The 12,666-nt window shown below is 50.3% G+C and overlaps 4 protein-coding genes across 4 annotated transcripts; 2 read left to right on the top strand and 2 right to left on the bottom strand.

The window, feature by feature from the left end:
- Positions 1-262: 262 nt before the first annotated feature.
- On the top strand, positions 263-1,782 carry KD926_010789 (putative DNA repair protein rad9; the record flags this gene model as incomplete). The annotated part of the gene is made up of 6 exons (XM_053103190.1): positions 263-436; positions 495-630; positions 687-902; positions 951-1,537; positions 1,591-1,707; positions 1,756-1,782. The coding sequence occupies 6 exons, from the start codon at positions 263-265 to the stop codon at positions 1,780-1,782; spliced, it is 1,257 nt and encodes a 418-aa protein (XP_052953458.1).
- Positions 1,783-1,879: 97 nt separating this feature from the next.
- Positions 1,880-3,049, bottom strand: KD926_010788 (RCC1 domain-containing protein; the record flags this gene model as incomplete). The annotated part of the gene is made up of 1 exon (XM_053103189.1): positions 1,880-3,049. One exon carries the CDS (start codon positions 3,047-3,049, stop codon positions 1,880-1,882), a length of 1,170 nt encoding a protein of 389 aa, XP_052953457.1.
- A 654-nt stretch (positions 3,050-3,703) lies between these two features.
- On the bottom strand, positions 3,704-5,928 carry KD926_010787 (putative MFS phosphate transporter; the record flags this gene model as incomplete). Its single annotated transcript, XM_053103187.1, has 4 exons — positions 3,704-5,070; positions 5,134-5,276; positions 5,355-5,522; positions 5,612-5,928. 4 exons carry the CDS (start codon positions 5,926-5,928, stop codon positions 3,704-3,706), a joined length of 1,995 nt encoding a protein of 664 aa, XP_052953456.1.
- Positions 5,929-10,686: 4,758 nt separating this feature from the next.
- On the top strand, positions 10,687-12,231 carry KD926_010786 (uncharacterized protein; the record flags this gene model as incomplete). Its single annotated transcript, XM_053103186.1, has 1 exon — positions 10,687-12,231. The coding sequence occupies one exon, from the start codon at positions 10,687-10,689 to the stop codon at positions 12,229-12,231; it is 1,545 nt and encodes a 514-aa protein (XP_052953455.1).
- Positions 12,232-12,666: the final 435 nt, after the last annotated feature.

Genomic DNA, 12,666 nt, shown 5'->3' with positions numbered 1-12,666 from the left:
CGGCCATTTATACTCTTTTCTTGGATTGTGATTTCCATCTTGCAGGCCAGTGATATTCTGCGTGAAAACCGGGGATAGAATATCCGTGTAGAGGAGACATGACAACACTGTCTTTTGCACTTGCGCCGCAGGCGTTAATCCAGCTGCACGATGCACTGATATGCCTATCCAAGTTTGACGAAACGGTGGTAATGGAGGCTGAATATGACCTGGTCGGTGTTCCCTCATCCATTGCAAACTGAAAAGTGATGTTCCGGGGCTAATGGTTAGCATCAAGCTTCGTCTGAGTGTCCTCAATCACACGAAAACAAGCTATTCGGCATTTGCGCTAGAAGCAGACAGCTTTTTCCAAGATTACTCCTTTGGTGTCCTACGAGATGCCAATTCAGCCAGGACGGGGCGATCGAGAAAGTTCTGCTGTCAAGTGTATCTGAAAGTGAGGACCATCTAGACGTAGTCCAACGTTTGACCATATTTGCTAATTTTGATCGTAGGCTCTGCTCTCTGTCTTCAAGGGCAGAACTAGTGGGCGTAATAAAGATGCGGCAGTGGAGCGCTGTGAGGTGGATTTATACGAGGACTATGACACGGCTGAATGCCGACTTATTATCAAGATGATTTGTGGACTGGGTACGTGCTTACGACGTTCTTGTCTACGGCTGTCGAGCGCTGACCATACATGACAGGAGTGATAAAATCCTACAAACTCACATATGAACCGACTACGGCGCAGCATGCTATTTTTGACAGGTCCAAAACGATCAACCTATGGAGCATTGAGCCTAGGTTTCTAAGGGAAATCACCGATCACTTCAGTCCGTCGGCGGAACAACTAGATATCTATTCCGAAGCTGGGAAGGCTATCTTTACGAGTTTCACGACGAAAATAGCAGAGGGGAAAGGTATGCTGATCACAAAGTCGCGAAACGAGCCGGGCTAACACTGGGTAGAGGTTCTCAAGCAACCAGTGCACACCGCGGTGGCTATTGACAAGAAAGACTTCCAACAATTCCTAGCCCAAGATGGTATACATCTTGCCATTAGCCTGAAAGATTTCAAAGCTGTGATCGCCCATGCCGAGACAGCAGGTGCAATTATCACTGCCCGATATACTCGACCATCTCGGCCAATGCAGCTCGCGTACGATCTCCAGGGCTTGAGGTCTGAATTCACCCTGATGACAACGGGCGATCCGGGCACAGACGATGCTCCTGGTTCTTCTCGCCCGCCGGAATTGTCGGCGCGGCAAACACCTGCTCCTATACAATCCAACACATCCCAGCCACGTCCAAGCAATAGATCCGCGGACGTGAGACAGATGCCTCCTCCACCTTCTCGCAGTCGATCTATTCGCCCCCTCACGGGTTCTTCTGCCCGCAACACGCAAACGCAGACACAGAACGAGAGCCAGCCGCCAGCCGCATCGATCAACTTCGAGAGTCTCTTTGTACCTGCCGATGACGACGGCCAGTGGGATGTCCCGAACGAGGAGGAAGAAGCAGAAGATGTTTTGGGTTGGGACGCAACGGGTGACCAGGTTTGTGTCTCAAGAGCAATCCCTGTGAACAAACCTGCTAACGGAAACAACAGCATATTGATAGCCTCGGCCAGCGCCTACGGGATACCCAGCCTAGTATGCGGCGAGGCGACCAAGCGACAACAAACGAGGAAGAGATGGGTATCCCTCCGACACAGCGCATGTCACAGGTAAGGCAGTGTCTCTCGTCATTATCTGGCCAAACTGACTCTCCATAGCTTCATGGACTTGGTCTTTTTGACTGAGCGAGCTTGTCCGGCGCTTGACGTCAATGGTGCCCTTGAAGTCACCCAACATCGGTGGAGTGACACGGGCAATAACTGTCCCCTAGACCGAAAGACATCACCTGCCCGTAATGACCCAGCTAGTGGCACAACCCGCACCAATCCCAACAACTGCGGAACCGTCCTCAACCGACAGAGGGATTCGTTTATACTCCCCCTTGACATTTCCCTGTGCATCGGTATCCGGACCACAGTTGCCATGCTCTCCCCACCCAAATGCCACGACGCTCTGATCATCGAGGAGCGCCAGGGCATGTTCACTTCCAACAGCGATGTCCCTTGACGCGGGTAAATCGACCGGCGGAAGCTGGCCGCGATCATTCCGGCCCCAGCAGACAACCGAGGAGTCTTTCCGATGTACATAGATCCCATGCCAACTAGCAAAAATGCCACGATACCCTTCCACAGCGCCCGACGCGGGGACCCCAGATAGAATATTCCACTTATCCCCAGACGACCCCAGCACTGCAAATTGCCCCGCGGCGCGGTCCCCCGTCACCACCGTAAACTCGCGACCACAAGCCGCAGCACCCGTCGCCGAGAAAGACAGATTATCGATCTTGACCGGCTCCCACGCGATCTTCGATGCGACGGCCCCCTCCCCCAGCTGACCTTTCCTCGCCCCTCCCCACCCATACACCTCTCCATTCGACAGCACGGTAACCGTATGTCCCATGCCGCTCGCAACCGCATTGATTTGGGTTCCCGCGGGCGGGAAATCCGGGATCCTCGTGGCCGTCTCGGCCCGTGCACACCCCTCCCCGAGTCCCAATTCCCCTTTCGCGCCAGATCCCAGCACGAAGACGACATCATCGCCGTGGTCCCCATCTACGCCGCCTCCGCCGCCTGATGGGACGAGAAAGCTGGCTTCCCACGTCGCCGAGATGCCCTTGAACGCATCATATGATTGCCCCGTGGCCGCATCGTCCACAATCACCCGGCGGAACCTGAGCAGTGGGTCGGTGGAGGGATATTGGCCACATCTCCCGTCATCGTTGCACCCGGCCGCGTAAACCGCTCCATCGGAGAACAGAACTAGAGTGTGATTGCCACCTGCGACAATGCGCAGGATACCGGTCTCAGTTCGTTTCTGGTCATGTATAGGCGATGAGGAGCTGGTTGATGACCCCTCTTCGTCAAAGAGGCATTGTGTGGGAATCGAGACATCTTCGACGTGGCCGATTCCTAGTTGACCAGATCCGTTGGAGCCGAATGAGAAAAGAGGCATTCTGAAAGGAATCGAATATTCAATTCGATTGATTTCGTTATACTTCCTTGTATTCTTTTCCCCCACTGGACTTAGTTGTGATGGTTGGTTCGTTGCGGGAAGAGAACGCCAAGCCTTCCAACCTTCGAGAAACCAGGGCTTTCACCGCCTACCCCATCTGAACTGGCTCGTACCCACCTGCCTCGGCCTGAAAACGGAGTCGTCCCTTAGCCTTAGCCCGGTGTAAATTCTTAACCCTGTCTGCGGAACTCGACCGTTGTCGCTTGCCCCACGGAAATAAGTCGGCTCAACCGGTCCGGTTGCAAATCCCGGTCACAATAGTTGATAATTCATGATTTCACCGTCTTGCTAGACCCTCCACCGGTGGAGCTTACTAAATGTCAATAGTCAATCAATTTTTACTGAAAATGGAAAAGAGCTCCTTGGAGTATGTAGCATTAATCAAGATTCTATATGTACTTGAGTGGGTATTCATAGCCTGTGTACAGAACATCTCCGCAATAAAGATAACAAAAAGGCTTAAGTATAGATGCATGTACAACACGCGAGAACATCATGCAAGGTCGCTTCATGAAAATGAAGACGGGAGAAAGGAAAAGAAGAAGAAGAAAAGAAACAAAATCATGTTATACTGTGAAAAGGGTATCGTAGCGCTCATTTTTCTGACTTTTCGTTGAAAGAATCGGAATCCCCGTCCTGTGCGGCCGGGGGAAGAGCGAAGTTATCCGACTTGGCGGTTTGCTCCATGGGTCGGAACATTGGGCTTGTACGATGGAAGTAGGCGTGGACATGGCCTTCCAGAAGGCTTTCATCCGTGTCCATATCGAGCTCCTCGCCCTTGCTCTGCTCGGCGACCTTGCGAGACATGGCGGTCTCCCACTCGGCACGGTACTCTTCCACTTTGCTCTTGTAATCAGCCTCGGCGTCGTAGTACTTGCCCTTGCCGGTGATCCGCTCCCAGAGAGACAGGTGCTTGGGGTGGACAGCGGGGCCATGGTATTCATGCTCACGACCGTCGCGAATGTACGACCAGCGACGCTCCTGTTCCTTCAGATCAAGACCGGTGGTATCGGGGAGGAAGACGAGGGTCAAGATCATTCCGGCGAGACCGAACCAGGGAACGACGTAGAACTTGGTTTGCGTGTCGATGTAGTTGTAGAGGACGGATGCCAAAAGCGCTCCGCACTTACCAGCAGCCGCAGAGAGACCGTGGGCAGTGGCGCGGATGGGAGTCGGGAAGACTTCGGCGGCCACCAAGAAAGTAACCGAGTTAGGGCCAAACTGGTTGAAGAAAGAGCTCAGGAAGTACATGGCTTGGAAGGCGTGGACGTGCTCCGGCGAAGTATAGTACTCGAAGTTGAAAGCGGGAACGATGAAAAGGATGAAGTCCATCATGAATCCAATCATCTGCATCCACTTGCGGCCATACAGTTTGTTGTCGATGAGGAACGAGGCACAGTAGTAGCCGACCAGCGACACGCCAACGTTGACCAAGTTCCAAAGCCAGGTGGGCATGATGGAGGTGGAAGCAGGACTGATCACCTTGATGAACTCAGACTGGAACAGCTTGTTGCCGTAGAAGAAGACATCGTTGGCAAACCAGCCACCGGCAGTAGCCAAGATACGGAATCCGAAGTGGTGGAATGTCAAGCGAAGCGAGTTGAAGTCGTACCCGGTCACGGACGACTTCTTCTTAGCCGCGGCCAGCTGCTTACTGGCGGCCTTCATGTGGTAGGCACGGTAGTAGACCAGCCACAATGTGCCAACGGCAGGAATGGCGAAGGAGATGCGGTAAGTCCATTGAGCGGACACGGTGGAGTAGGGCGGGTTACCGCTGCCGTGGTGGAAACAGAGCAGCAGAATGATGAGTATAACCTGGTTGAAGAATTGACCCCAACCCTGCATCAAAAAAGCACTAGTGACCTTTCGGCCACGGTGCAGACGATCTTCCTTAGTCGAGACTTTTCCGGAGCCAACGGCGTTCTCCATACCACTTGTAGCGGTCATTGGATATTCACCACCTATAAAATCATGTTGTTAGACCCGAACTGAAAATCATCAATGGTTTGTCCATCTGAACTTACCAACACCGATACCGTAAAAGAACAACGACCAGGCGTAACAGATAATCCAACCATTCTGGGTAACACCCCATGCCGCGGTCAACATCAGCAAACCGATAAACATGATTGCCGCATCTTGAATGAGACCCCATCGTCGGCCAAGCCTAATCGTGGCATTAGATATGGGGTTCGCAGGAAAAGCTTAAGCTTCTCCGCCAGTTCGTCCGGAAAGGAGTTCGTACCAATCACCAAGAATTCCAACCAAGATTTGTCCCACTATGATACCGCAGATTTCAAGATAGTCGATGGCGTCCAACCAATTAGAGTTGCAGATCTCCTTGTCATCCCAGCACGATTTGAAAACAGCCTGGAAGAGGGGTTTCAGGTTTCCGATCGAGAAGAGCACGTAACTAGAGTAGACGACCTATTAGCTTCCCGATTCTCTCTCTCTCTCTCTTCCCCTCTCCGACGGGTGGACCGTGGACATCCGAGCACTTACCCTTCCAGACCTAATCCCGCTCCAGGAAGCACCATATTCCGGAAATAGTACGAGATGGGAGACAGGGGATCCTGCTTGGTCATCTCCCATATCGAGCTCAATTCGCGCTTGGCTTCCCCGGCGTCGTAGGAGCCCACAAACTTGATCCTGCGGAAGAAGGACAGGTCCGCCCAATACGTGCCGTCCGGGGTGTAGCTGTCTTCGGGACGAATCAGGGCGTCGAAGGCGCCCTTCTCGTTGATGTCCATGTTCTCGAGCGGCTGATGGGTCCCCGACATGTCGGGCCCGTGAGGCGCACGAGGGCCAAAGTCGGTCATTGTGTGGTCGACTGGTGAAGTTCTGGAGCACCGACGATCAGATTGATTACCTCTTGGCCTGGGAGAGAATAGGACTAGAGGCGGGCTTGGTATCCCAAGAGGATGACCGTTCGTCAAGAGGAAAGTGGAAGGCGTCACACACAATGCCAGCCAAGTCGGTCCAGGTTGGTATCAACTTATATGAAAGAGGGCGACGGTCGAAGAAAAATCTCTGGGCGGAGGCGGACGAGAGCCAGCGGGCCTACCAGCTCCAGGCACATGCCGAAATCCCGCTTTATGATAAGTCGACGCAGGTGTGGTTAGATCCAGAGTAGGGCCAGGATCCACGGGCGAGGCGGTCATGTCAGTGGTGGTTGGCGGGCGAGCAACTCCATTGCCCAGACCAGGGAACCGGAGCCACAGTGACCGACCGGTGCTAGTTGGGTGGGATTGCGGTGGCTCCCATTTGTCAAGGGACTCCAATTTCGAACGGAGTCGAAAGTGGGCGAGAAGTGTTCAGACCGGAATTGATAATAATAATCAATTTATTTTCTTTATTCCATCTGATGATTTTGGTTATTCTTTTTCTTTTCCTTTTTCCTTTTCTTTTCATTTTGACTTTTTCAATTGATTATTTCTCTTTTCCCTCCGTCAGATTTTTTTTTTGTTCTTTCCTCTTTTGCCATGCGTGACGTGCTGCAAAGACTCTGTTTAGTGCGGGCACGGCGGAACCGCCTCGTTACCAGTGCGGAAGGCGGGACGAGTCGCAACTACCGCTACTGGCCAATCATGGACGCACGTGGTGGCAGAATCCGAACACGATCGCCATGACCGCCTTCTAGAAAGAAAAGATCCCCCTCCACCCACTTCCCAATTCGGCCAATGGAAATCTCCGTCGCAGCACGAGCGGCGAGAAAACCCGCTCAGCCACGGAGATTCAACTTGCATGCCCAGTTGGAGACAACACGGAAGGAACGACAATTCATTTTCCCGGGGTTATTTATGGATCTCCGACTCTCCAGGCACTAGAGGGGAAACGAGTCCAATCCATGCATGCGACGATGCGCTCATTCAAGGTTCCAGGAGGGCCGGACGTGCCCCGATAAGGGTAGGCGGTCGTAGGATGGATGAGATCTTGACTCCGCATTAGTCCCGTCCTCCCTACCACCTGCCGGCTGGGTACGACGTCAAGAGCAGGGAATGCAGCTGCATGTCCCAAGAGAGTAACTGTGCGTGTGCCTGATTCCATCTGTCACTGTACAGTGTACTCCGTACAGTATCCCATGGAGCGGTCAGAATTGACTTCAAACGGAGTACGGTGTATGACGCATATCATCCGGTTGAAGCCGCCGTAGATACTCCGGAGACCCTCGAATATCCGCTTTCTGTATGGAGTAGAAGAAACTATGTTTCTTTTTCTTTTCATTTCTTTTTTTTTTATCCAACTTTCTCCCTCACTTCCGTCCTTCCCCCCCTCGCTGGCGGGCCGTAACTCGTGGTGCAGTCCGATCCTGGCATGTTTGGTGTCGACCGGCGGCGTGGCATCTTGGCGTTGACAATCTCCGCCCGCAGCCAGTCAAAGGTCGCGCTGCGATCACGTTCCTCCCAGGGTCGTCGTAACTGCGGAGATCGTTACCGCCTGCCTAGTTGCCTAGCGCTAGACTGCAAGATTAGATTTTGCTGACGGGGGACTCGACGAGTTACCTACCTACTACTCCTAGTGTTCCAGAGTTGCCATCCAGAGTGTACCCACTCCCATGCCACATGGGCACATGGGCGAAAGCAAGGAGCCAGATAGGTCATCGGATGGTCCGCCTCATGGTCCATCGCTGGGCTATCAATGTCGCTACCTCTAGTCAGCATCTCGCCTAGTTTCACTCGCTCGATCCAATACCAACGGCTAGGTCCACGATCATGGGTGCCGTGCAACCCTGGGATCAGAACGGCGTAGAGCCGCCAGTCTAGCGTCTGACGTTGGGGCCTCTCCTGGTTCGATTATCACTGTTGATCCAAATAACTACATCGGTTTCTCTTCTCAATCCAGCCAGGCCCGGTGGCAGTATCAGGATGCCGATGTTTCCTGATCCACATGTCAGAAATCCCCGACCCTCTCTTCACGGGATAGGTCGTTGGATGGCCTCATTCGACCGGCATCGAGGACATCTAACGGCGTCATTGCTCGGGTAGACCGGCTGATAGTACAACATGCGAGGTCCTGGACCTTGTCATTAATCTAAACTGGCTTTGGCCCCTTGGTATCCACAGACTTGTGTACAATGCTTAGCAATGCTTGATAGTAGTCAAGACTCCTTAGCTGACCATCGGAGGAAGCCTAGCAACAGGAGGGCGTTCGGGGGAGGCCACAAGGCCGAATGAGCGCTAGGCATTGGTCAATCAGCTGACGTATTAATTATAGTCCCTGACTCGTGACTCCTTCTTGCGCGTCTTCCCAATCACCTGGGAGGGTCTAGGTCTCCGGCGCTGTATCAGACTGCGGCTAGATCGGTGGACGAACATGCAAGTTCCCTGCATGGGGTCGGGATGTAGCGCGTCCAGATGACGGTCGCTACATGTGGCGCACTGTGTATGCATCCGTACCTCATGATCCGTGACAACCGAGGAGATATTATTATCATTATTTTTCAACCCCTTTTTGACCGCTTCTTAACTCCGTACTATGCCTCCGGCTGTCCTCTGCGATATCAACGAGGCAAGCTGGCAAATTCATGGCTGATCCCATGCCCCAGATTTTCCATGACCCCTTACCTCGAAATAACAACAATCTGTTCACACCCTGTCAGTCAGGGACTTGATCAAGTCAACAAGCTACTCATGGAACGCCATGCCATGCCATGAGGTGGCATACCCCTTGCGTTGTGCATACACATAACACTTGTCGAGTTTGTGAGCTCATACGACCCCCAGAACATTCACATCAAAAAAAAAAAAAGTTCCTGGAAGTCCATCGGTCATCCGGAAATGTGATATCATTTGTGATTTTACACTGCAGCTGTATTATCCCGGCCCAGGTATGACAAGTATGAATCAAGATCTCCACCGGAACCTTACGGCCGAAATCCCGCTGTTGTCGGATCGCTTTTCTCGAGAAATCTGTCTTGTCGATCTCGCGTCGTTATCAGGGACGGGGACAACTTAGCATGAGTTGTCAAAAGTTCTTGCTACGGAATGCATGCTGTGTACGGAGTACGTACTACATACATACATGTAGGCTACCTATCCAGACAATTGCCTGCATATGTTTAAGTTTAGACATGAACATGATGTGACCGCATGATTGTCTCCAGCCACCAGAGGCAGATGTTGTTCGCGGTTAAGGTTTCCTGTGATGAACCAGAATTGACTGGTTCTTATTTGGAAGCCTAGGCATGTCTTCCATGACAACTCCGCGATGGCGGTGCCCTCCCGGAGCAAACTGTTTACCGAGTCCGGCTCGTTCAACAACTGTCATTCGATCCTCAGATAGGTGAGTTCTCTCAAACTGACAATAGCATAATATACTATTTTTGCATCATAGTCGAGGCGCAGCAATTACGACTATGTTTCTAGGTCTTTCAACCTGCCACTCGAAGACTATACATTTTCCTTTTCTATATGCTAAAGCCCCCAAACAACATTTACTCTAAAGATAGTATCGCGATCAAAGATCAACGCAGCAGCCTGTGAATAAAATTAGCATCTCGTCTTGACACTACACTCGGACTGTTTCCGTCATTTTTGCAAGCCCAGGGTGGTAGAACTATCGCTTATTGATCAACAAGAGAAGACATATTTCGATGAAGAAACAATTTTTATTCGCCTCCTCGTTGACAACCAGACTAGTCACAACACCGTTTTTTTCAGGTTGCTGAAAAACAAAGCTTCATAGTGAGTAGGGCTAAGCTGCCCAAATCTCTTCATCCCTGTCGTTCATGGATACATTCAACAACACAGTACGCCGCAAGCCAAAGGCAGACGATTAACTGTCATCACTGACAGCGGCATCAACGACCCAGTCATACTTGACAATAACCAAAATATTACCACATGTGTCTTCGGATCGGAATGGAATAACACCGTATCTCCGATCATAAAATAAAGAAAATGTTACCTTCCCATTACTTTAGTATAATCCTTCTTGTATCAATGAACGTAGATAGCAGATATTACGATGAATGGATGGATGGATGTTTTTAGTCTACCTATGCTAGTATAGACTGGAATATTGGGCGTATAGTAAATTTGGGCTATCTCTTCATTTTTAAATTATATATCAAATATTTCAGGGCAAGCACTATCGGTTCAGGTAACTATAAATTTGTTGAATTCAAACTTAAAGCCCACGGCCTGATGAACATTGGAAAAGAAAAATAGAGATAGGGTTTATTTTTTAAGGATAAATAATTGGTTGAGTGTTTAAATAGCTTTGAGTATGTCGTGATTGGTTAAAGTTAATTGGTGTGGAAGATCCCGGTATTCGCATGAATCCGATCTTCCTGCCGGTGAGTTCCTGCAATCGAACCGGAGGAATCCTCTATTCTGATCACTGCATTTCGCATATAGATAAGGCCTCTTTCTATGTAGTTAGATGATCATTAGAACAATAATAATTGATTTCATAAGTTTTTAATCTTCAATACTGCTTTCAATACCTCGAATTCCAACAGGTTATGAGCCCGACGACGCTCTAATCAGTGTGCCAGAATTGATCCTTGAAGCTGCCATATCAACAACCATATCCTGAATCAAATCGCGCGAGATCAGGAGGAGGAGTCATACGAAATGGCGCCTTCACAGAACTCAGATAAATATGCAGGACCTCTGTTGAAGAGTCCTGAGTCCTTCCGCAAGTGGTTCGCCGCGATCAATAAGGGGATCCGATATCAAGACGTTTATCTCGTCGCTTCAGGTGCTGAGCGAAGGCCTGAAATCCCCGTAAACGAGCGCGGTAAAGAGGTTACGAAGGAGGATATCGAGAAAGCTGAAGAGCTTCAGCGGCAGTGGGACCGCAGGAATCCCAAAGCGGTTGGAGTCATTTTCAGGACTCTTTCCAATAAAATCACTCAAGAATATACTCACTACGACAATGCGTATCAAGTGCTTGCCACGTTGAAGGAGAAGTATGATACTATATCCAACGTGCAGTCATTTCACGGCCTCCAAATGGCCTGCAACACCCGGTATGACGAATGCAAAGGTATGAACGATTATATCTCGAGATTGAAGCTTGCGCTTGAGCGATACGAGAGGGGCCTGTGGAAGAATTCGGTCCTGGATGATTCAATGAAAATTCAGTTTATCTTCATGAATCTCGGAGAAGAGTGGAATACTTTTCTCACCTCGTATATCAACTCGAGCTATGACCGCGAGAAAACAACCTTTGACGAGGTTTCAAGAAGCCTTGTTGAAGAAGAACTCAGAGTCAAATACAACGCTGAAGCTGCCAACCTCGTGAAGGCTCAGAAAGGCAAAGATGCGTCAAAGAAGAACTCGAAAGGATCTAAGAAAAATGACTCTAAAGACGACAAAGACTTCAAGGGCCCTACCTGCCCCACTTGCAAGAAGAAGGGCCACACCGAAGATAAATGCTGGTTCAGGCATCCCGAGTTGAGGCCTGATTCATGGAAAGATAAGAAAAGGAATCGTGATCGCGATTACGACCAAAATCATAAATATGATCGTGAAGAGTCAGCAAAACACCTTGATGCCTTCATCTGCGCTGCGCAGGTGGCTGACGAATCGATCATTTTTGACCTCGAGAGAGCTCGTTATCTTCGGAAGGATGACTGGATCATTGACTCAGGAGCCACGTGTCATCTAACTTCCGATGAAAACAACTTCATTGAAGGTAGTATGAAGCCGTTAAGAAAGGCGATACGGACCGCTACTGGTCACGTTGCCCACTCAACGTTGTCAGGTGACGTTGAGATAACGTTGCAGCATCCTGATCGTCAACAAAAGTTGATTCTTGCAGACGTCCTTTATCTTCCGGACATCAAGATCAACCTCTTCGGGACGATTAAGTTCAATCGGAGAGGCCTCGGCATCAATCTCTTGCCTAATGAGATCATCATCTCAAGAGTTGTAGACGGAGAGATCATTGGATACGGAGACATTAAAAATGAGACCTATATCATGAGAATTGCAAGAAATGACTCCTTTCAAGTGTCCAAGGACCCTGTCTCAACTGACGAGTATCGTGAATTTCTCACAGGCTCCGATAACGAAACAACGCTGAATACGGCTCAGCCAACGAGACCTCGCGTGGCCAAATACCATGCGAAATACTACACTACTTTGAAGGCAAGAAATATGAGGAAGGACTAGGTCAATCTGCGTACTTGGCATCGCCGTTTTGCACACCTTCCGGTGGCCAATATGAAGCGTCTTTCCAAAATGGTCAGCGGGCTCGATATTCAGGGCCTTGCTATACCAAAACATGCCTGTAATCCCTGTTAGAAGGCCTCCGCAACAATCCGCAACGGACAGGAGGTCATGACGCCTGTAAAGAGGTGCGGGGATCGGGTATTCATTGATTTAGGAGGCGGGAATTTTGACCTACCGCTTGCATTCAACAACGGAGCCAAATACTGGTGCCTATTCCTTGATCAATATGCTCAATACGCTACTGTGATGTTCCTCAAGACGAAAGATCGAACTCGCATGGCGGTTCAAGCATTCTAAGATCGTGAGAAGATCTCGAAATTCCCTGTTCTCTGCTTCCATACGGACAACAGCCGCGAGTTTGATAACTCTGATATG

The sequence above is a fragment of the Aspergillus affinis genome, assembly GCF_023601865.1.
Source record: "Aspergillus affinis strain CMG 70 chromosome Unknown NODE_86_length_164826_cov_86_211346, whole genome shotgun sequence".
NCBI lineage: Eukaryota > Fungi > Ascomycota > Eurotiomycetes > Eurotiales > Aspergillaceae > Aspergillus > Aspergillus affinis.
Note: the sequence above shows the minus strand (reverse complement) of the source record. Positions and strands in the feature narration are given on the sequence as shown.